General features: G+C 39.4%; 1 protein-coding gene across 1 annotated transcript in view; it reads left to right on the forward strand.

Moving 5' to 3' along the window:
* DGKB (diacylglycerol kinase beta) overlaps positions 1-25,311 on the forward strand; it is an 804,956-nt gene that overhangs the window by 335,798 nt on the left and 443,847 nt on the right. The window contains exon 14 of the mRNA XM_073629524.1: positions 10,144-10,242. Within this exon, the coding sequence (XP_073485625.1) occupies positions 10,144-10,242 (99 nt within the window). The remainder of the gene's footprint in view (positions 1-10,143; positions 10,243-25,311) is intronic.

Below are 25,311 nucleotides of genomic sequence, written 5' to 3' on the forward strand. Positions count from 1 at the left end.
AAGCGGAGGTGAACGGATGGTCATCCGTTTGCCCATAGGAATGCATTGTTATCCGTTGACGGATAGATGAAAATCGGACCGATCGTGTGAAAGGGGCCTAACATCAGTTTTTCATCCATTTACATCTGTTTTTCGTCCGCTTCCATCATCAGCTGCTGTGATGCCAAAGGAGGAGACCCAGGAGAAGCCGCCACTCGTCTCCCAGAGGGGAGCACTGCCCACGCCATAGATGGGGTATGGCTCACAACTGTCCGACCGACTGGGGGGTGCTGAATGGGGGGTTTTGGTGGAGCTGGTGACTCGACCGACCAGAGGGGGGGGGTGGCTGTGGGTGCACTGTTTGCGCCCCCCCCCCCCCCCCAAAAAAAATGTACCACCAGCCGCCACTGATCTCAGCGAGGTTTCTGTGAAACCCTAGGATTCCTCCAGAGGTTGAAAGCCGTTCCTTGAGCAATGAACAATTTCTGCCTCTCAGATAAGTTCCCATTGACACCAATGGTCTTTTTTTGCTATCTGTAAGAGGATAATTCTTCCCAATGGCCACACCTGTAAAGAGCATTCTTTCCACTGACCATCACCAATGTATCACGGGATGTAGATATAGTAATGTTTAGCCAGGGTTCCCTGAGACCGGAAAGTTATTTCAAGGGTTCCTCTATGTTGAAAAGGTTGAAAAATGCTGGCTTAGCTAATGGAGTCCATCCAAGACACAACAGTTTTATGGTAACATAAATATATTTATACTAGTTAAAAAAATACAGAAAATTCTACTAAGGCTGAAGTGACTTAATCTACATATTTGCCTAAAATATTTATGTTTTAAATATAAATTTAAATATTCAAATATTTAACACCAAAAAACACCTACTGCCAAAATGTAATTTAAAGTTTACAAATGTTGCTGTGACTGAAATAGGGAGACATGCTTCATACTGTTCACCACGCATAAATTAGCAATCTCTGAAGTGCAGATCTTTTAAGTGAGCAAAAGGCTCATACGGTTTTGCTAATATACTGCATAATAAACCAAAGTAGAATACTGAATTAAAATTTAAAGAGTTGACACTTTAACTTGGTTCCTTAAAGAAGAACTTTTTCTTTCTTTCTTTCTTTCTTTCTTTCTTTCTTTCTTTCTTTCTTTCTTTCTTTCTTTCTTTCTTTCTTTCTTTCTTTCTTTCTTTCTTTCTTTCTTTCTCCAAAACCTAGGAGGGCCTTGGGCCTTTGTTAGGTTCATATTGCCATCCCTGTTATTATGTCCCCTGATGGAAAGCTGTTTCCCTATTTTTTTTCTTTTCGAGACAGGAAATGATGGGAAGTTCTACAATGGGGGGTACAAACAAATAACAAAAACAAATGCATTATTGGCAGAGTGGGGAGTTTTTGACATAGTTCTTTTTGGTGCTTGGGCTTTCTGTTCTGATTAAAACAGCAGCCCCATTTCTTGAGCTGTCATCACATAGATAAGAATTATCTCCCCAGATGAGAATTAAAACCTGGTAAAAATTATAACTACTCTTCACTGAAGTAACAAAAAATGGAAATCAGCAAAAAAAAAAAAACATTTTTTGGGGATTTTTATTTTTTTCGTTATCCTTGACACTGGGTCACCATTCTCACATATGCAAGAATGATGTCACCTGAAACCTCCTGGGATTTGCACATCACATACCCCAGAATGCTTCAGGTTCCATACAATGGCTGGAGGAAGCTGGTCCCAGTGGAGCCTTACCAGGAGGCTGGGCTACCTGGACCAGAAAGAAGAAACCAGCTCCCGATGATGTCTGCAACAAAGATGGCTAGTGTGTTTGCATCAGATCACAGCAGGTCAACACTGGATTGCCTGTTATGCCGCGTACACACGAGCGGACTTTTCGACCGGACTGGTCCGGCGGATAATTTGACCGTGTGTGCGCTTCATCGGACCTGCAGCGGACTTTTTCGGTTGAAAATCTGACGGACATTAGATTTGGAACATGTTTCAAATCTTTCTGACGGACTCGAGTCCGGTCGAAAAGTCCACCCGTCTGTATGCTAGTCCGACGGACGAAAACCGACGCTAGGGCAGCTATTGGCTACTGGCTATCAACTTCCTTATTTTAGTCTGGTCGTACGTCATCACGTACGAATCCGTCGGACTTTGGTGTTGGGAAAGTCCGTCGGAAGTCCGCCGAAAGTCCATCGGATAGACCGTCGGACCAGTCCGGTCGAAAAGTCCGCTTGTGTGTACGCGGCATTAGGTGAGTATGTGAATTGTGCATAACACCAGGAAAAAGATAAGAGGGAAAAATCATGGAGAAGGGCAATGTTCTTATTTCACCTAGCCCTTAAAATAAACCCTAAACATGTAAAGGGATATGTGATGTTTCTGTATGCATTTCCCTTAATATGTTCACAAAAAAAGAAAAAAATGCAATTTAATTATTGTTTTAATCGGGTAAATATGAAAAAAATAAATTATACTTAGTATTTCCAGCCACCTGCTACATTTCCAGGTTAATCTTAACTGCTTTGCTGAAAAAAAAAAATAGCCTGTTGTACAGAGCTCAAATTTACATACACAGCTGAATCAGTGGAGTGTAACATCTCCGTTTCTTTCTCTGAACAGCTCCAACCAGACTTTTAATTAGAAAGAGACACTCTAAAAGCAATGTTCTTGCTGCAGAAATCCTTCTGTGCTGTGGTCGTACCATAGATGTGCCTTGTATTAAATATTTATTTGTAAAATTAAGTTATTTTTTAAAAAACCTATAAGCTATAAAAAGAAAATAACAAACCTTCCTAACCTGCCTTCATGAACTTAACTCTTAATGCAAATCTGAGTCTACATTTAACCACATTTTTAAGATTAGCTCAATAAAAAAAGAAAAAAGAAAGGTTTTAACTGGAGTTGAGTTATAACTATATATACAGTGCCTTGAAAAAGTATTCATACCCCTTTAAAATTTCCACATTTTGTTATTTTACAACCAAAAACGTAAATGTATTTTATTGAGATTTTATGAGATAGACAAACACAAAGTGGCACATAATTTTGAAGTGGAAGGATAATGATAAATGGTTTTCAAATTTTTTTACAAATAAATATGTGAAAAGTGTGGCATCTATTTGTATTCAGTCTCCTTTACTCTGATACCCCTAACTAATATCTAGTGGAACCAATTGCCTTCAGAAGTCACCTAATTAGTAAATAGAGTCCACCTGTGTCTAATTTATAATCTCAGTATAAATACAGCTGTTCTTTGAAGCCCTCAGAGGTTTGTTAGAGAACCTTAGTGAACAAACAGCATCATGAAGGCCAAGGAACACACCAGACAGGTCAGGGATAAAGTTGTGGAGAAGTGTAAAGCAGGGTTAGGTTATAAAAAAATAGCCCAAGCTTTGACCATCTCACGGAGCTCTGTTCAATCCATCATTCGAAAATGGAAAGAGTATGGCACAACTGCAAACTTACCAAGACATGGCCGTCCACCTAAACTGACAGGCTGGGCAAGGAGAGCATTCATCAGAGAAGAAGCCAAGAGGTCCATGGTAACTCTGGAGGAGCTGCAGAGATCCACAGCTCAGGTGGGAGAATCTGTCCACAGGACAACTATTAGTCGTGCTCTCCACAAATCTGCCCTTTATGGAAGAGTGGCAAGAAGAAAGACATTGTTGAAAGAAATCCATAAGAAGTCCTGTTTACAGTTTGTGAGAAGCCATGTGGGGGACACAGCAAACATGTGGAAGAAGGTGCTCTGGTCAGATGAGACCAAAATTGAACTTTTTGGCCTAAAAACAAAACGCTATGTGTGGCGGAAAACTAACACTGCACATCACCCTGAACACACCATCCCCACCGTGAAACATGGTGGTGGCAGCATCATGTTGTGGGGATGCTTTTCTTCAACAGGGACAGGGAAGCTGTTCAGAGTTGATGGGAAGATGGATGGAGCCAAATACAGGGCAATCTTAGAAGAAAACCTGTTAGAGTCTGCAAAAGACTTGAGACTGGGGCGGAGGTTCAACTTCCAGCAGGACAACGACCCTAAACATACAGCCAGAGCTACAATGGGATGGTTTAGATCAGGGGTAGGTGACCTGGGGCCCTCCAGCTGTTGCAGAACTACAAGTCCCATCATGCCTCTGGGAGTAATTGTAACTGCCAGCCTTGCAATGCCTCATGGGAAATGTAGCCTAAGGTTGTCTACCTCTGGTTTAGAGCAACCAGACGCCCTCCATTCTATCCAACAGAGCTTGCGCTATTTGCAGAGAAGAATGGGCAAAAATGTACCTCTCTAGATGTACAAAGCTGGTAGAGACATCCCCAAAAAGACTTGCAGCTGTAATTGCAGAGAAAGGCGGTTCTGAATACAAATGCAAACCACACTTTTCACATATTTTTTTGTAAACAATTTTGAAAACTATTTACCATTTCTCTTCCACTTCACAATTATGTGCCACTTTGTGTTGGTCTATCATATAAAATACCAATAAAATACATTTAATTTTTGGTTGTAACATGACAAAATGTGGAAAATTTCATGGGATATGAATACTTTTTCAAGGCACGTATATGTATGTATATATATATATATATATATATATACGGTATCTCACAAAAATGAGTACACCCCCACATTTTTGTAAATATTTTATTATATCTTTTCATGTGACAACACTGCAGAAATGACACTTTGCTACAATGAATTGAGTGTGCAGCTTGTATAACAGTGTAAATTTGCCGTCCTCTCAAAATAACTCAACACACTGCCATTAATTTCTAAACCGCTGGCAACAAAAGTGAGTACACCCCTAAGTGAAAATGTCCAAATTTGGCCCAATTAGCCCAATGAGTGCTGCCAGCATTGCTGCAGAGGTTTGCGGGGTGGGGGATCAGCCTGGCAGTGCTCAGACCAAGCGCCGCACACTGCATCAAATTGGTCTGCATGGCTGTTGTCCGAGAAGGAAGCCTCTTCTAAAGATGATGCTCAAGAAAGCCTGCAAACAGTTTGCTGAAGACACGCAGACCAAGGACATGGATTACTGGAACCATGTCCTGTGGTCTGATGAGACCAAGATAAACTTACTTGGTTCAGATGGGGTCAAGTGTGTGTGGCGGCAACCAGGTGAGGTGTACAAAGAGAAGTGTGTCTTGCCTACAGTCAAGCATGGTGGTGGTCATGGTCTGGGGCTGCATGAGTGCTGCCAGCACTGGGGAGCTACAGTTCATTGAGGGAACCATGAATACCAACATGTACTGTGACATACTGAAGCAGAGCATGTTCCCCTCCCTTCAGAGACTGGGCCGCAGAGCAGTATTCCAACATGATAGCGACCACAAATGCACCTCCAAGACGACCACTTCCTTGCTAAAGAAGCTGAGGGTAAAGGTGATGGACTGGCCAAACATGTCTCCAAACCTAAACCCTATTGAGCATCTGTGGAGCATCATCAAACAGAAGGTGGAGGAGCGCAAGGTCTCTAACATCCACCCGCTCCGTGATGTTGTCATGGAGGAGTGGAAGAGGACTCCAGTGGCAACCTATGAAGCTCTGGTGAACTCCATGCCCAAGAGGGTTAAGGCAGTGCTGGAAAATAATGGTGGCCACACAAAATATTGACACTTTAGGCCCAATTTGGACATTTTCACTTAGGGGTGTACTCACTTTTTTTGCCAGCAGTTTAGACATTAATGGCTGTGTGTTGAGTTATTTTCAGGGGAGAGCAAATTTACACTGTTATACAAGCTGTACACTCACTACATTACATTGTAACAAAGTGTAATTTCTTCAGTGTTGTCACATGAAAAGATAGAAGAAAATATTTACAAAAATGTGAGGGGTGTACTCACTTTTGTGAGATACTGTGTATATATTTATATTATACACATATATATTTATATATATATATAATTTTTTTATAGTGAATATAAAGGAAAATAAAGACAAAATGTTTACATTACATTGTATATATATATATCTATATCTATGAATATATTTTTTTTTCCTGTTTGGCTTAAGTTTATAGTGATTCTCAACTTTACTATAATGGTTATGTGGTTCTGACCCCCAACCTTGACATTCCAATGATGAGTAGAAATGGGCTCACAGATTCTTACACTAGGATGACTTTTGGAAAGTTTGTCAAATATTTGCACCTGGGTCCTCAGCTTGACTCATGTGCAATTACAAGGCAGCTTCACTTTCTTTGTATACTTGGTGAATTAGGTGTTGAATCATTTATCTATTTTTATATAAAGAACAATACAACATGGTAACGCAAAAACAATATGTGGTTTCGCTGCCCAAATGCTTGTACTGCTTAAATGATATAAGAAATAAACCGTCATAAATCCTCATTCCATATTAGTAATTGCCATATCATAATGTGAACAAAAAGTGCCAAAAATTATTATACCTTAAATTAATTTGTGAAGATAATAATAGCACCCATAGTAAACTGTCCCAAGGGTGAAAGAAAAGTCCCAAAAAGTCCAAGCAAAATGCTCTAATAGTGCATCTTCAAGGAATTGACTATATTCCTTGAATCCACTCAGTGCTCCGCCACAGACTCTGCAGTGCTCTGCCATTTAGTGAAGTGCACGCTCACCTTGTTAATAGACCCATAATTTATAGGTCGATCTTGCATATACAAGAGTATTCTTGATACACCAGGTAATGATCCTCCACATGAATCCTCCTTAATAATGTAACTTCCTTAGAAGGGGTAACTCCATATAGCTCTCAAGAAAGAGGGAATAGCCACCAATAGTGAAGTATGATTGTTAACATAGATAAGTACACCAACCCAGCTTCCAGAAATGTACTCACATTTATTAAATAAAAAACGAGCACAAAGGGCTATGAAGCATAGACATAAACGAGCAGTATCTCACAATGGATTCCATTCCAACACTCACGCCGCTTGGCTCCACCTCCACGTGTTACGCCACCCTCCCATGTGGCTTTATCAAAAGGGTGGCGTAACCATGTTTGGGTTGGGTGGACGTCAAAACAGCCAAAGTTTGGTCCAAACTTGTGCTTGGACCAAAAATTGAAATTACCCCTGGTATATAAGGGGTTCCTAGGCACTCCTGTGCCTACAGTACAAACAACTGGCAACTGTCCCAACCTATAACTGGCCTTAATAGCAAGGAGCACATGAAAGGGCAATGCATGTAAAACAACAACAAAGCAAAATTCCAAACTTACCAGCCAGCCTGCAACAAACCAAATTGTCCTGTCTAACAGTTCACATTAAAAAACATTAAAAATCAGCCTCAAAGATGTATGTCTGCAGTGTCAGATCTAAGGCACTGCTGCCTTTTACTGCTAGTCTCAGTAGATTCAGAGTGTGATTTGGTGATGTCACCACTGTGTTTCCTTACTATTCCCCTTGCTGGAGGCTCTGAGAAAAGCAAAAACCTGCCTCTACCAAGACGGTCACTTCTACACAGAGACACGGTACAGAATAAGGCATCGTGAGTCAGTAGCCAAAAACAAGCTTTGGGTGCCACTCTAAGCAGTCATCCCATAATACTCTGGTGATTCACGTTAAAGGCAGGTGCCCATCCTGGCTCTGTATACACATGTGGGGAAGGAAAATGGGATGCCGAATTTTGAAGAAACAGCCTAGATAAGAAAAGGTGAAAACAGCTTCACCCCGGCTTTTCCCAGGACATGCCCCCGACGCATTTCGTCCAGCCCACACATTCCATCTTTCCTTTTCCACATCGCAAGTCAGTGAGCGGAGAAGTATAGGGAGACTTACTGGTGACAATACTAGTAACTAGCCATTTGCCTTTTGCCTGCCTTTTTTTTTGGGTACAGCTTTCAAAGTTCTGCTCCTTAGCATAGCCCGGTGCACCGTTAAAAACTACCCTAATGTTGCCTTCTTCATTGACCTCCATGCATTTAACTGCCATCTCCTCCAATTTATAAATAAGCAAAATGAGAACTTTCAATTTCACTCATCTCTATTCATTCTGTGTGTGGCAATGTCAGAAATGATCATACAATTAACAGATACAAAAACTGCAAGAAGAGATTGTAATGTATGTAACCATATTTTGTAAATAGATTGGGGGGCAGGTAGGATTTTCCCGGTACCGTCACAGGACATTACAACATCAGAATTTTTAGTAAAGTTTATTCACATAACATCAACATACATATTGAAATCAATATTGAAGGACACTTACGCTCTCAGTGGCGATAGACTCTCAGGTTGCCACCAAGACTGAAAATGTCCCCAATTTAAATGACATATATAAAATCAAACTTCCATAGACCATATGGGGTCATTCCCCCAACATGTTTCGTGGGTTGCCTGCTTCTTCAGGAGAGCGCAGATGGAAGAGCAAAAAAACTGGATAATGAGGAAAACAGAAAAATTTGAAAAATGCTAATAAACAAACAGCATCATTGGTAGCAATGGTAAGTATCCAATGTCTACCATGGGCATTAACATGCCCATGGTAGGACACTTACACTCTTAGGTTGCCACCGAGACTGAAAATGTCCCCTGTTTACATGACATATATAAAATCTAACTTTCATAGACCATATGGAGTGATGCTCCCAACATGTTTTGCGGATTGCCAGCTTCTTCAGGAGAGCACAGATGGAAGAGCAAAAAAAGTGAATAATGAGGAAAACACAAAAATTTGAAAAATGCTAATAAACAAACTACATCATTGGTAACAATAGTAAGTATCCCATGTCTACCATAGGCAATAACATGCTTTTGAAAAACGAGTAACTACCTTATAGGTTGAGCCATAAAACTAGAAATGGCAGCTGCGGTCCTATACAACCCCGGACGAGCATGGGAGCATAAAAATGAAGTCCTATAGAAACTAATCATAATATATATTAGCAACCAATTTCGTCAGCTAAATCAAAAAGCATGAAAACACAGTCATTGAAAGCAAGAATACATACCAAAATAAGTCTCCAATAACTAAACAGTAGACCTTTCAAAAGTAGTACAAATACAAGACAGGCGGTGAGAAAATTGTAACACAGCTGATTTGAGGTCTATTGTGTATAAATAGATGAATACATTCACACAAGGGCTATTGTTTAGTTTTTGGAGGCTTATTTTGGTATGTATTTTTGCTTTCAGTGACCCTGTATTCATAGTTTTTGATTTAATTTACAAAATTAATTGCTAATATATATTAAGATTAGTTTCTATAGGACTTCTTTGTTTTGCTCCCATGCTTGCCCGGGGTTGTATAGGACCGCAGCTGCCCTTTCTAGTTTTATTGTCCAACCTATAAGGTAGTTACTCCATTTCCAAAAGCATGTTAATGCCCATGGTAGACATGGAATACTTACCATTGCTATCAATTATTCTGTTTGTTTATTAGCATTTTTTAAATTTTTCTTCTTTCCTCATTATCCAGTTTTTTTTTGCTCTTCCATCTGTGCTCTCCTGAAGAAGCGGGCAATCCGCGAAACATGTTAGGAACATGACCCCATATGGTCTATGGAAGTTTGATTTTACATATGTCATGTTAATTGGGGACATTTTCAGTTTCGGTGGCAACCTAATTGAGGGTGTATCGCCATTCGGAATGGAAGTGTCCTTCAATATTGATTTTAATATGTATGTTGATATGTGAATAAACTTTACTAAAAATTATGATGTTGTAATGTCTTGTGACGGTACCGGGAAAATCCTACTTGTATTCACTAATCCCGCCTCCTTTTCTTTATATAGCTGAGCACCCATTGTTTAATATTTTGTGAATACAGATAGTGTGAGTGATAAACTGTATATAAAGTCTGAGGATAACTGGATTGGAAACCTTAACACATTTCAATAAAGCATTAAGAAACTGACTGAGGGCCTGTTTGCACCACAATTTATGTGCTCAGTGTTCATTTTCGCACACGTGTTTACATGTATTTGTAATGGGTTTGCAGTGTGTTTAGGATGCATTTGTGGTGTATTTTCTGTTATTAGTTAGGATATTTTAGTTAGGATATTTAGGATATTAGGATATTTTTTGCCAAGTTGAACTTACATGCATTTGCTTGCATGAGCTCACAAAGAGTTCCACTTTGCAAATAGTTTTACAAACAAATAGTGGTCTTTCAACGCTTTGCTAATCTTTACAATGGAAGTTAAAGTCTTAATGTTTTCTTTTACCTACAGCTTCACAACAAATGTGCGTCCCACCTGAAACCTGAATGTGATTGTGGACCCCTGAAGGATCATATCTTACCCCCCACCACCATCTGTCCCGTGGTTCTGGTGAGTGTATACCTGTGTGAGTTTATCCTTGTATATCGACAACCCAGCTTGAAGCCGCAATCATTACACCTGGCCACCGCTTTCCTTGTGTTTAATATATTACCTTCCCATTAAGATGACAGCAAAACTTCCCCAGGATCAGCTGTAATGGAGGCTGAGTCAGATTTTATGACTTATATAGTGCTTACCAGAAACCGAAGAGCAGGTCACTTCTACATTTTACGTCTTTTAAAGATCCAACTTCCCAGAAAGATGAAGGTATTCTGCTGGTCAGTTTGTGCTTTGGGTGCGTGGTGAAGATCTGCATTGCAGGGAGCTCAGATCGAGACGCTGAACTATCTATCTATCTATCTATCTATCTATCTATCTATCTATCTATCTATCTATCTATCTATCTATCTATCTATCTATCTATCTATCTATCTATCTAGCTCTTTTTTCCATTCATTTCTTCCTCTCTTCCTTCCCTTTCTTTCTTTTTTCTCTTCCTCTTTTCTCTTTCTTCTCTTTTTCCTTTCCTTTTCCTCTCTCCCTCCTTACCTTCTTTCTTTTTCTTTCCCTCTTTCTTCCTTTTTTTCTTTCTTTCTTTCCTCCCCTTTGTCATTTTTCTTTTCATTTCCTTTCCTCCCTCCCTCCTTCCCTTCTTTCTTTCTTTTTCTTTTCTTCCTTCCTTTCTTCCTTTTTTCCCCTTTCTTTTTTTTTTTTGTACGTTCTTCCATTTTTCATTTCCTTTTCTTTCCTCTCTCCCTCCTTTCCCTCTTTCTTTTCCTTCCTACCCTCTTTCTTTCTTTTTTCTTTCTTTCTCTTCTTTTTTTCCTTCCTTTTTCCCCTTCTTTTCTTCCTTCCTTTTTCCCCTTCTTTTCTTCCTTCCTTTTTCCCTTCCTTTGTTTTACTTCTTTCCCTTTTTACTTTCCTCCCTCTTTTCTTTCTTTTCTTCCTTCCTTTTTTCCTTTCTACCCTTTGCCTTCCTTTCCTCCCTCCCTCCTTCCCTTCTTTCTTTCTTCCCTTTTCCCTTCTTTTCTTCCTTCCTTTTTCCCTTCTTTTTTTGCTTCCTTTTTTTTGTACTTGCTTCCCCTTTTTCTTCTCTTTCATTTGATTTCCCCCTCCATCCTTCCCTTTCTTTCTTTCTTTCTTTCTTTCTTTCTTTCTTTCTTTCTTTCTTTCTTTCTTTCTTTCTTTCTTTCTTTCTTTCTTTCTTTCTTTCTTTCTTTCTTTCTTTCTTTCTTTCTTTCTTTCTTTCTTTCTTTCCTTCTTTCCTTCTTTCTTTCTTTCTTTCCTTCTTTCTTTCCTTCTTTCTTTCCTTCTTTCTTCCCTTCTTTCTTTCATTCTCCCCGCCCTCTAAATTACTCTTTGCTGCATCTCTTTATTTTTTTGCTTCTTATCACATTCATTTGACACATAAAAGACACTCAATGAAAGATGAAAACAAGAATCTCAGTGCTTAACTGGTTTGTGACATTGGACTGTAGATCTGGCACGGATAACATAATATAAAATTTACTTATGTTCGCAGACGATTTGCTAATCACTTTTCAAGGTCTGTTTTTCACCTAATTCAGTTTTTATTTACAAATCCAATAGAAATAGGTCTGACAATGTCATGTTGGGAGCATCGGAACATCTGTAGCGGGACTGGCTGGTAACGGTGACATGTTGGGCTGCTTCTCCGAGACCTCCGAGAGGTGGCCGCGGCTGAAGTCATTGGGCTTCTTGATTCAATAAATACATACATGACATGCAGCTTTGTGCTTATCTGGATATCATTGTGTTTTATTGAGAAAGAAAAACACAACTTGGGCAGGAAGTCATTTCAAGGACTAAATTCTATTAGTTTTCTAGAATTTCTTTTCATAACCAACAACAGACATTCTGTTACTCTGTTATAGAATAATTAACAAGACATATTCTACTATTACAGCTTTCAAAATTTAATACACAACATTGTATTCTCTGGCAAAAACAAGATTTTTTTTATCATTTAATTTCATTATTTTTAAAAAAATTTTATTAGCATCAGCGTCATTGACAATGACAACAGGGGACTTGTTATTAATAACTCTATAATCAACTAATGATATTCAGTTATATTTGTGGTCTTTATTAAAGCTATATATTCTTATGAGAAGAGGTGGGTTTATGTAAAGTCTTAGACGACTTTAAGAGTATAGTTTCAATTAAAATTTTAATGACGAACTGAAATATTTGTTAACATTTTTACATGTTAAGTTTCAAATAAATACATAAATAAACTGAAAATAATCCTAAATGGAACAAGCAGAGCAGATAAATAAAAAGCACTTTTTTCAAATGACATTTTTTTATTTTAAAATATAATAATCAGTAGTGTTAAAGCTCATAAAAAGTATTTTTTGGAACTTTAAAATTTCAAATTACATATATTTTTTATTTTTTTTTTACATTTAAATTAACTATATTGTTTATGTTTTAAAGCCTATAATTTGCTATAATTTGTAATATTGAAAGGAAGTCACAATTAAAAAAAATAAATAAATAAATAAAAATTATATATATATATATATATATATATATATATATATATATACACATATATATATATATATATATATATATATATATATATATATATATATATATATATGTATATATATTTATATATATATATATATATATATGTGTATATATATATTTATATATATATATATATATATATATATATATATATATATATATATATATATATATATATATATATATATATAAAAGATTTTTTCTTGTAATAAAAAAAAATAAAATGGAATATTTAAAGGAATTTATAAGAAGTTGTTTTTCAGTTTCATCACATTATGGTAAAAAATGTATTATGTGTACAAGTTGATTGTTTTCGTTCGCCTTGCTATGAATCTTTACCATCTCCTAGAACATTATTATCAATCTTTCAGAGATGTGAAATTCCTTTTATAATAAATATACTTTTTGGTGTCTGGCCTATCGGCAGAGGCAACATTTAGACATAATATTTCCAACTGTAAACAAAGAAAAAAATGTCAGTACTCCATATCTAAGCCTGCAAAAAAGAGACGAAACCAAGCATTTGCTTATAAATTGTATGTATGTAAAAGCTGTGTGTGTGTGTGTGTGTGTGTGTGTATATATATATATATATATATATATATATACACACACACAATTAATGAGGAAAAAAAATGAACTTAAATGACTTTAGCAAATGGCTGCAAAATAACAAAGAGTGAAAAATTTAAGGGGGTCTGAATACTTTCCGTCCCCACTGTGTATATATATATATATATATATATATATATATATATATATATATATATATATATATATATATATATATATATATATATATATAATTTTTATTTTTTTCTAGCCTGTCCTTTAGGAAGCATGCCCTAGATTACAGCATTTGACCAGATATACGTAACTTTATAATTATTTTAAAGAATAGGTAATTGGGCCTTTTACAAAACATTAATACTGTCCAATTGTGTACTGACCTGGATTTTCTTTCTCTCCCCCATTGCTTGAGAAAGTGTTATACAGTGAAGTGTAAAAGTCTCCTCTAAAGTTAATCATGATCATAATAAACTAAAAACCAGCAGAGGGAGCTAAAATATAAGCTTTCACTCAGTCTTGCCATTAAATAGTCCGTGCAACATTTTTAGGTCTGCCCTTTTAAAGACTTTATTTTTTTCTTAACACAAAATAAAATAGTTTAATTAAAATACATTAAACAATAAACTGTCAACTTATTCTATTTAGCGGTTGCTTTCATTGGTAATTAATAGAATATTTATAAAGTTTAATTACTAATGCTTAATTAGTGTTAAAGTCAGGGCAAACTAATCGGAATGTACATCCCATTGTCTTTCTTTGAAATACTGGAGTTATAATTACACATTTCATTTGAAAAATGAAAGGTTTTCCACCAGTTTGATTACAGATATTTTTTCACCTCTTTGTGACTTGAGGTGATTTGAACTCACTAAACTGAACTAAGGTTGATAGTTAATTGTAAGTCAGGTTTGCAGCAAATAAGGGCTTAATAGTGTTTTAAATCGTTAGTATTCTTATGTCAATTCTTTCTTGAAAAAAACATGCTAAATGCACAAAAATCTATTATATACAATTATTACAATTACATTGCAATTATTACATTTATATATATATATATATATATATATATATATATTGTATTTAAGTAGGTGGTATGGAATGGATAATATACAGCTCAGTGCATGGGCGATGGGCGTAGCATAAGGGGTTGCAGGGGTCACAATTGCAACTCCGCCCCTAGCTCCAGGGGGCCCCTGCAGCCTCCCTGTCATATTATCATATCCTCCACAAAATCCAGCTCCGATTTGCCCTAGGGCCCCACAGCCATGCTCCAGTACTGGGCTTCTACTTTGCCTTCCACAGTCTAGACCCCTCTGTTCCCATTGGCTGGGGAGAAGCTGTGAGCCATTTCCTGAATGTAGTGGAGCATGAGGTGAGAACAGCCCAGGATGGGGAAGTGTCTGTGCTGATTTCAGCCCTGTGTAGTGTGGGGGGAGGGGATGGGAGCGGTATACAGTCTGGGATAGGAAAAGAGCTCTGTCAATTGACCTGCCAGGGGTCCCTGTCCTCTGGTTCTCCAGCGGTTAACCCTGTCCTCTGATGTAAGGAGGAACTCTGGGAACTCAAAACTCTTAAGCCACTTTGAGTATCTTGGTGTGCGGTGGATGTATCTGCACGCACGTTGGAAGTATATTATTTACTGCACAGAATAAGGTAACCTAGAGTATATTACATACCACACAGTGTATCAAAAAAGTGGTCTGGAGTATGTCATATATAGCACAGTGCATAGAGTAGGATCATTCCCATAGGGGGTGATTCAGTGATTGTAACAAACAGCACAGCCAGAAGAGACAAACTTTACCTATCATAATCAGGGAACTCTCTGTTTGCAGCACATGCCAAATACACCCAACACACCCATCACATCCCATACCAACTGCAGAGTTCCCCTTTGTGGATCAGCAGGATGTCACTTGTCAAGTTGAAGGCTCCAGCTTCTTTTTCTACTTTCTCACTCCTCCTGTTCACTTTGTTCTCAGTCATATGAGGTTGCAGTTGGGGTTACATTCACTCTCATTTCATGGGTTTCTTCCTGAATGTAACTTATATAAAAAAAAATTCCTTCCCTTTCCATTTTCTCTTTCTCTTATCTCTCCTCCCTTCTTTGTTCATTTCCTCCTTGCCTTTTTTCTTCTTCCTCCCTTCCTTCTTTACTCTCCCTCTTCCTCCCTTCTTTTCCTTAACTTTCTTTGCCTTTACCTTCCCTCTATCCTTCCTTTTTTCCTCTTTTTATCCCTTACGTCATTACTCTTTTCCTCCTTTTCTTTTTTACTCTCTACCTCCTATCCGGCTTTCCTCTTTTACTCTCTTTCCTCCATGCCTTCATTACTGTCTTTCCACCCTTCCTTTTTCTTTCTTTTATTTCTTCCTCCTTTTCTAATTTTCTTTCTTCTCTTCCTACTTTTCTCTCTTCCTCCTTTCCTTCCTTACACTTTTCCTCCTTTCCTTCTCTTCCTCTTTTCCTTCTTTATTTACTGCCTCTTCTCCTCTTCTTTCTTTACTCTCTTCCTCCTTTCCTTCTTTACTCTCTACCTCTTTTCCTTCTTTACTCTCTTCCTCCCTTCCTTCTTTACTCTCTTCCTCCTTCTTTACTTTCTTCCTCTCTTCATTCTTTTCTCTCTTCTTCTATTCCTTCTTTACTCTCTACCTCCTTTCCTTCTTTACTCTCTTCAATCTTTCCTTCTTTACTCTCTTCCTCCCTTCCTTCTTTACTCTCTTCTACTTTTCATTCTTTACTCTCTTCTTCCTTTCATTCTTTACTCTCGTCCTCCTTTCCTTCTTTACTCTCTTCCTCTTTACTTTCTTTACTCTCCTCCTCCTTTCCTCTATTCCTCTTTACTTTCTTACACTTTTTCTCCTTTCCTTCTTTACTCTCTTCCTTTTTACCTTCTTTACACTTTTCCTCCTTTCCTTCTTTACTCTCTTCCTCTTTTTCTTCTTTACTTACTGCCTCTTCTTCTTTCTTCTTCTCTTCCTACTTTACTCTCTTCCTCCTTTTCTTCCTTACAGGTTTCCTCCTTTCCTTCTTTACTCTCTTTCTCTTTTCCTTCTGTACTTACTTCCTCTTCTCCTTCTTTACTTTCTTCCTCTCTTCATTCTTTTCTCTCTTCTTCTATTCCTTCTTTACTCTCTACCTCCTTTCCTTCTTTACTCTCTTCAATCTTTCCTTCTTTACTCTCTTCCTCTTTACTTTCTTTACTCTTTTCCTCCTTTCTTTAAACCCCGTAAACACAGGCTGAATATCGGGTGGTATCAGCCGGTTCAATAGAAACCCGCCAATGATCAGCCCATGTGTACGGCAGCTGGTCCGTCAGAAGCCGGCTGAACATCCAGCTTCTGATGAAGGGGCATGACAGAAAAAGTCTGTTGATCGGCATCTAAACAACACTGACCAGTGTGTTCTGGTGGAGGGGCTGTCAGAACACAATATTTCAGTTGGGGAGATCACTGTACTAACATTGGATTGTTAGTACATGATCTTTTTTGAGCTCTTCAGCTCCAAAGGAACTTTTAGTGTGTACTCTCTTCCTCTCTTCCTACTTTTCTTCTTTACTGTCTTCCTCTCTACCTTTTCTACTCTCTTCCACCTTTCCTTCTTTACTCTCTCCCTGCTTTACTCTCTTCCTTCTTTACTCTTTTCCTCCTTTCCTTCTTCATTCTTTTCCTCTCTGTTGCCTTTCCTTCTTTACTCTCTCCCTACTTTACTCTCTTCCTCCTTTACACTCATCCTCCTGTCCTTCTTCATTCTCTTCCTTTCTGTCTCCTTTCCTTCTTTACTGTCTTCCTCTCTATCTTTTCTACTCACTTCCACCTTTCCTTTGTTACTCTCTCCCAACTTTACTCTCTTCCTTCTTTACTCTCTTCCACCTTTCCTTCCTCATTCTCTTCCTCTCTGTCTTGTTTCCTTTCTTTACTCTCGTATCTCTTTCCCTTTTTACACTCTCCTCTCTTCTTTCTTTACTCTCTTCCACCTTTCTATTTTTATTCCCTCCCTAATTTACTCTCTTCCTACTTTACTCTGTTACTCTTGTCATTCTTCAGTCTCTTCCTCTCTGTCTCCTTTCCTACTTTACTCTCTTCCAACTTTCTTCCTTTACTCACTTCCCTCTTTCCTTTTTTATACTTTCCTCTCTTCTTTCTTTACTCTCTTCCGCCTTTCCATATTTATTCTCTTCCTAATTTACTCTCTTCCCCCTTTCCTTCTTCACTCTCTTCCCCCTTTCCTTCTTCACTCTCTTCCCCCTTTCCTTCTTTACTCTCTTCCAACTTTCTTTCTTTAATTTCTTCCCCCTTACCTTCTTTACTCTCTCCTCTCTTATTTCTTTACTCTCTTCCTCCTTTCCTTCTTTACTCTCTCACTTCCTTCATAAACCTTTTTCTTTTCTCCTTTGCTTTCCTTTCCACAACAGAATGAAGTAGTGATGATGATGTTTGTCTAATCAGTAAGGAATTGCTCAGTTCCCCAGTCTAGGCAATGATGATCCATGACCCATTTAAGGATCATGGGTCACATGGAAGGGCATTTATACCCGCAGCATTCCGCTTTCCTGGTTTGTTTTATCGCACTTCCAGTCTTCCGGGTGAATTCACGGCAGCGTAGGCTATGGCGGCAGCTATCACATTTCCTAATATATGTCATCTTTATTGCCATCTCCCTGATTCCAGTAACATTTTAATTAATTCATACTGATTGAATAAATGTACATTTAGACTGGTTTCTTAATGAGGGCACGTTTAGTAGATAAGGTTCTACATCATCCTGATATCCTGTGGGTAATTATATCCTAATTATATGGTGAGAAAAAGAGTCTATAACTCAGGGCCGCTATTGTTCATTGGACCCAATTAAGAATTACACTCGGATAATAAAAGTTCATGATGAGAGTGACTGTCAGTCAATTTAAAAATCTTTATGGCAATAGAACCTCAGAACAAGATAAGCGTGTGAGGACCCTAACCAGGTTAAGAGCTGCACTATTTACTGTCAAGTGGCTCATGGAATAATAGATGATAGTGGATTGCTAGTAAAATATGCTTAGTGATCAGATGTACGCTCTGCTACTGGAAAAGGAGACTCGCTGCCTTGTCAGCTTAAGAATTCTAGGAAAGAACACAATATTCTATCAGCAAAAACAATATTCCGTTGATCCTTGGGACCTGTAGATGATAACAGAGCAGGCCAACCACTATAACCCTGCTTGGCTTCTTAGGGCACCATTCCAAGCACCCATCTGACCTGTTCCAGTGACACACTACTCTTGGGTGCCGGCATCTGAAATGCCCATCCTAGCCTGTTGTGCAAAATCTAACTCAAATACACCGCACTCCTAGGCAGCCTGCGTATTGGATCAGTAAATGAAAAGTGGCCTCAGCCTAGGCTTCTCCCAGCCCATGCCCACTGATGCGTTTCACCCCACCTACAGGGCTTAGTCATAGAAACATGTCGGGGGCATGGCCTGGGAGGATCTTAGGCTGAGGCCACATTTCTTTTACTGATACAGTACACAATCTGCTAAGGAGTGCAACTTCTCTGGGCTGACCACCAAGTGTATAGAACCTGCTGCAGCAAAAGGGACATATATAAATAATAAAAATAGCATTTAAATTTCCGGCAATACAATACCATTGCCGGCAATAGAATAATGTTTTAAAAAGAAAAACGGCATTAGGGTCCCCCCCTGGTATGGATTTAGAGGGGAACCCCATGGCCCCCACCCCAAAGCACCTTGTCCCCATGTTGAGGGGGACAAGGGCCTCTTCCCAACAACGTTGGGCTGTGGTTGTGGGGGTCTGCGGGCAGGGGCTCTTTGGAATCGAGAAGCCCCCTTTAACAAGGGGGCCCCCAGATCCTCCCCCCCCCATGTAAATGAGTATGGAGTATATTGTACCCCTACCCATTCACCAAAAAAAGTGTAAAAAATAAAAATAAAAACACACACACAGTTTTTGACAATTCCTTTAATAAAAACAAACAAACAATGTCCCCCGATATAAATCCACTGTCTATCACGATGCCCACTGCTCACCCAGATGTCACTGACCCAGCATGCACCGATTGGTGACGTCACACGGGGGCAGTGCCACCAGGTGACGTCGCCAGGTGGCTCTGCCCCTTACCTAATTAAGTACTGTCAAATGGCAGAGCAGGCACATTGCGGTTAGCCTTCGTTGCGGGCGCAGCATTTTTTTTTCACCCCCCGTCCCATGTTGGCCTGGTATGGTTCAGGAGGGGGTGGGGATGCTCGTTCCCCCCCCCCCCCTTCCTGGCCTGCCAGGCTGCATGCTCGGATAAGGGTCTTATATGAATTGGCGGGACCCCCGCGCCAATTTTTCACATTTTTCTATTCTATTTGTCAGCGGGAAAGCCCGTTGACAGCTAATGACTCATCTGTTGTTAAGGATGCAGTGGCCTGTTTGTGCAGTGTATCCCGCCGAGCACCCCGCAAATTCGGGTGTTCGCCGAACGGCTGATGTTCGAGCCAAACTTATGCTTGGGTCAAACTGCTTGCCCAACACTACTTGTGGGTTTGGTCAGGTGTTTTCAGGGAAGAGTATTATTAACAAAAATCAAAAAAACAAAGAAATTGCGCTAGGTGCATAAAAATTGTGATGAAGTAAAAAAGGTCCTGCTGCTATGCACTATAACCCCGATATAAGGGTACAAAAAACTAGATATAATACAGAAAGTGCAGCGCTGGACATATAAAGTGAATGGTGAAATATTACTAAACCATGTAATAAAAATTAATCAACAGCAATGTATACAAATAGTGACCTATAAATATAGGTAATAAATTACTTATGACCGTGAGCATATAAATATAGGTAGTGAATTACTTATGACCATGAGCATATGGAATTACAGAAAAAAATTCCTGGAAATAAAACTTTTAAAGGTGCATAAAAGTCCAAAGCAATATTTTTCGTGCAATGTGAGTTTCAGGGGTGCATCTTCGATAATCGGTGTTGCCCACCACCGGATAGGTGAATGAATAAAAGGCTTACCAGAAAGCCTGTGACCGCCCTTATTCAGGGGGGTCAAAACAGGCTTAGCAGATATGGGGGGACCACCACACGGATACTCCGGTTGGCACCTGATGGATCAATGGGTCAAGACTCCTTGCCAGGTAGTTCTTGGGTCACAACATTGCACGCACCGCGCATGCGCGATCTTTAAACAAACGGCGGTAGTGTCGTTTTTTTATCTTGTTTGTTTTATTCTGTTTTTTTTTGCTTTTAATGCTTGAGACCAATAAAGGAAACCCAAAGTTATCTGCACTAGCGGAGCATTTTTTCTTTATTCCCTTTTTTGGCAACTTTATATTACATCATTCCTGCACTGAATCTGTGGGAGCTTCAAGTCTGCCCCATGAGAGGACAGGAGTCGGGAGAACATCCACAGTGGTTGTCGGCTGGAGAACTACCTGGCAAGGAGTCTTGACCCATTGATCCATCAGGTGCCAACCGGAGTATCCGTGTGGTGGTCCCCCCATATCTGCTAAGCCTGTTTTGACCCCCCTGAATAAGGGCGGTCACAGGCTTTCTGGTAAGCCTTTTATTCATTCACCTATCCGGTGGTGGGCAACACCGATTATCGAACATGCACCCCTGAAACTCACATTGCACGAAAAATATTGCTTTGGACTTTTATGCACCTTTAAAAGTTTTATTTCCAGGAATTTTTTTCTGTAATTCCATATGCTCATGGTCATAAGTAATTTACTACCTATATTTATATGCTCACGGTCATAAGTAATTTATTACCTATATTTATAGGTCACTATTTGTATACATTGCTGTTGATTAATTTTTATTACATGGTTTAGTAATATTTCACCATTCACTTTATATGTCCAGCGCTGCACTTTCTGTATTATAAAGAGTATTATTAAAGTGTATGTAAACCCTGGAAATTAACTTCTGTAATTGGCTTCCTGTTGGTCTGTTATATGTACCAACGGAAGCCTTTTGCTCTATCTGTATGATAGGTGTGAAAAAATGCCTGTTGATCCTGCCAGAAATCTTGTTATCTGATAACTTTTGTTGTTTTACATCTATACTGCATTCCCAATAATTACGTTGATCCTAATTTTCTTTATGGATATCTCCCACCCATGTTATGAAGAAGAGAATAGGGTAAGGTGTTCTGTAGTCCCAAGGTGGTGATGATACTTCTCCATAGTTACAATAAGCGGAATGAGCATTGACACCCATGACACCAAGTGTTTACTGGCAGGATTACCAGGGGAAACATAGGGAAACACTGAAAAAAAAAAGGAATGCAGCCACCAGATGTAAGGACTAGTAAGCAGCAATATATATATATATATATTCTTAGGGTGAGATAAGCTTTAAAGCTACATTGCAGAAAGATATTTAAGACAATTTTATAATTCCAGTACTGTGGTAACAGCTTGGGAGAGGTCCTTATCTGTTCCAACATGACCGTTCCCTTGTGTACAAAATCATCTCCATGAGGACATAGTTTGGTCAGTTTGGTGTGGAGGAACTCGTGTCCTCTACAGAGTCCTGACCTCAACCCTACTGAACACTATTGGGATGGATTGAAATGGCAATTGTAATGCCCCGCACACACGGTCGGATTTTCCGACGGAAAGTGTGTGATAGGACCTTGTTGTCGGAAATTCCGACCGTGTGTAGGCTCCATCACACATTTTCCATCAGAATTTCCGACACACAAAGTTTGAGAGCCTGCTATAAAATTTTCCGACAACAAAATCCGTTGTCGGAAATTCCGATCGTGTGTACACAAATCCGACGCACAAAGTGCCACGCATGCTCAGAATAAATTAAGAGACTAAAGCTATTGGCTACTGCCCCGTTTATAGTCCCGACGTACGTGTTTTACGTCACCGTGTTCAGAGCGATTGGATTTTCAGACAACTTTGTGTGACCGTGTGTATGCAAGACAAGTTTGAGCCAACATCCGTCAGAAAAAATCCATGGATTTTGTTGTCGGAATGTCCGATCAATGTCCGACCGTGTGTACGGGGCATAAGTCAGGTCTTGTCATCCAACATCAGTACCTGACCTCACGAATGCTCTTTTGGCTGAATGGGCCCAAATTCCAACAGATACCCTCCAAAATCTTGTGGAAAGCCTTTTCAGAAGAGTGGAGGCTGTTATATAGGGTTGGATGTCAGCTGACAAACTCTATATTAATGCCCATATATTAATGGTTTTGGAATGGAAGGTCCAGCAAGCTCATATAGGGTTGATGGTCCAGTGTCCACAGCTTTTGGTTGTGTAAATATACAGTGGATATAGAAAAGAATCACCCCCTTTAAAATAATCACATTGTGTTGCTTTGCAGCCTGAAATTAAGACAGACACAGTTTTTTGTTATATCCAGCTGTATTTACTTATAACATCCAAGTGAAAGATATAACACCAACATGTCAGATTTTTTTTTCTAAATCAAAAACAGAATCACTGAGTTGGAAAAAGGATCACCCCCTCCTAAAAATGACTTGTAATCAGGTATAGCTAATCACCTTCTCAATGGCACATAAAGCCATTTGACTTTCAACTATGATCAGCTGTGGTCCTTTTGATTAGCTCAGCATGAAAAGAGCTTTCCTGAAGCATATTAGTCCCTGGTAGTGCAACTGAACCAAACAATGAACTATGGGTGGCAAGCCACTGTCAAAAGAGGACAGGCACAAGTCAGGAGATGGATACAAATAAAATTAAAAGGCTTTATCATTGCCTAGAAGCGCAGTTAGGTCTATTATTAAGAAGTGGAAGGTATTTGGTACAATACAGACCCTCCCTGGATCAGGACGTTGCTCTAAACTGGATGAAAGAGCCAGGAGGAAACTGGTCAAAGAGGCGACCAAGATGCCTACAGCAACTCTGAAGCAGTTGCAGGAATTTATGACAAAGAGTGGTCATTGTGTGCATGTGACAACAATATCACAAATGTGGCTTGCATGGGAGGATTGCAAGAAAAAAGCCACTTCTCAAGAAAGACGACATGCAGTCACCACTGAGCTTTGCCAAAACACACCTTGAAGATTCTGAGGCCACATGGAAAAAGGTGTTCTGGTCAGATGAGGCTACAATTTCATGATTTGGCCTCAACAACAAATGATATATTGGCGGAAATCTAATACAGCTCACCTCCATATAACACCCTTTATGCGGTAAAGCATGGAGGTGGTAATATCCTATTATCTGGGGTGATAATATCCTGTTATGGATCTGGGGTGATAATATCCTGTTATGGGGGTGGTAATATCCTGTCATGGGGGTGGTAATATTATGTTATGGGGGGGTGGTAATATGCTGTTATGGGGGGGTGGTAATATGCTGCTATTGGGGTGTCTCTCTGCAGCAGGGACTGGAGCACTTGTCAGGATAGAAGAAAATGGATGGGGCAAAATACCACCAAATTCTTGAGGAAAAGTTGTCAACTGGAAGAAGGTTTACCTTCCAACATGACAATGACCCAAAGCACACAGCAACAATGAGCAAAAAAGGTGAATGTCCTTGCATGGCCTAGTCAGAGCCCAGAAATCCCATTGAAATCCCACTGAAAATCTGTGGAATGACCTGAAGACTGCAGTTCACAAACGGTCACCATCAAACTGAGCAGTACTGCAAAGAAGAGCGGGCAAATATTGCAAAGTCTAGATGTGCAAAGTTAGCAGAGACAAATCCCAACAGACTAAAGGCTGGAATTAAAGCAAAAGGCGGTTCAACAAAATACTGAACCAAGGTGGGTGATCCTTTCTCTAACTCAGTTTTTTTTCTGACATGTTGGTGCTATACCTTTTACATGGATGTTATAAGTTGCACTGAGTAAATACAGCTGGATAAAACAAAAACTGTGTCTGTCTTCAATTCAGGCTGCAGAGCAACTAAATGTGATTATTTTAAAGGGGGGGGGGGGGGTGATTATTTTCTATACCCACTGTATGTATGTATGTATATATATGTATATATATATATTTATTTTGTAAATATTGTATTATATCTTTTCATGTGACAACACTGAAGAAATGACACTTTGCTACAATGTAAAGTAGTGAGTGTACAGCTTGTATAACAGTGTAAATTTGTTGTCCCCTCAAAATAACTCAACACACAGCCATTAATGTCTAAACCGCTGGCGACAAAAGTGAGTACACCCCTAAGTGGAAATCTCCAAATTGGGCCCAAAGTGTCAATATTTTGTGTGGCCACCATTATTTTCCAGCACTCCCTTAACCCTCTTGGTTATGGAGTTCACCAGAGCTTCACAGGTTACCACTGGAGTCCTCTTCCACTCCTCCATGACGACATCACGGAGCTGGTGGATGTTAGAGATCTTGCACTCCTCCACCTTCAGTTTAAGGATACCCCACAGATGCTCAATAGGGTTTAGGTCTGGAGACATGCTTGGCCAGTCCATCACCTTTACCCTCAGCTTCTTTAGCAAGGCAGTCGTCGTCTTGGAGGTGTGTTTGGGGTCTTTATTATGATGGAATACTGCCCTGCGGCCCAGACTTTCTTGTGCATCATCTTTAGAAGAGGCTTCCTTCTGGGACGACAACCATGCAGACCATTTTGATGCAGTGTGTGGTGTATGGTCTGAGCACCGACAGGCTGACCCCCCCCCCACACACCCCTTCAACCTCTGTAACAATGCTGGCAGCACTCATACATCTATTTCCCAAAGACAACCTCTGGATATGACGCTGAGCACGTGCACTCAACTTCTTCTGGTCGACCATGGCGAGGCCTGTTCTGAGTGGAACCTGTCCTGTTAAACCGCTGTATGGTCTTGGCCACCGTTCTGCAGCTCAGTTTCAGGGTTTTGACAAACTTCTTATAGCCTAGACCATCTTTATGTAGAGCAACAATTCTTAATTGCAGATCCTCAGAGAGTTCTTTGCCACGAGGTGTCATGTTGAACTTCCAGTGACCAGTATGAGAGAGTGA

The sequence above is a fragment of the Aquarana catesbeiana genome, linkage group LG05 (assembly GCF_042186555.1).
Source record: "Aquarana catesbeiana isolate 2022-GZ linkage group LG05, ASM4218655v1, whole genome shotgun sequence".
Classification (NCBI taxonomy): domain Eukaryota; kingdom Metazoa; phylum Chordata; class Amphibia; order Anura; family Ranidae; genus Aquarana; species Aquarana catesbeiana.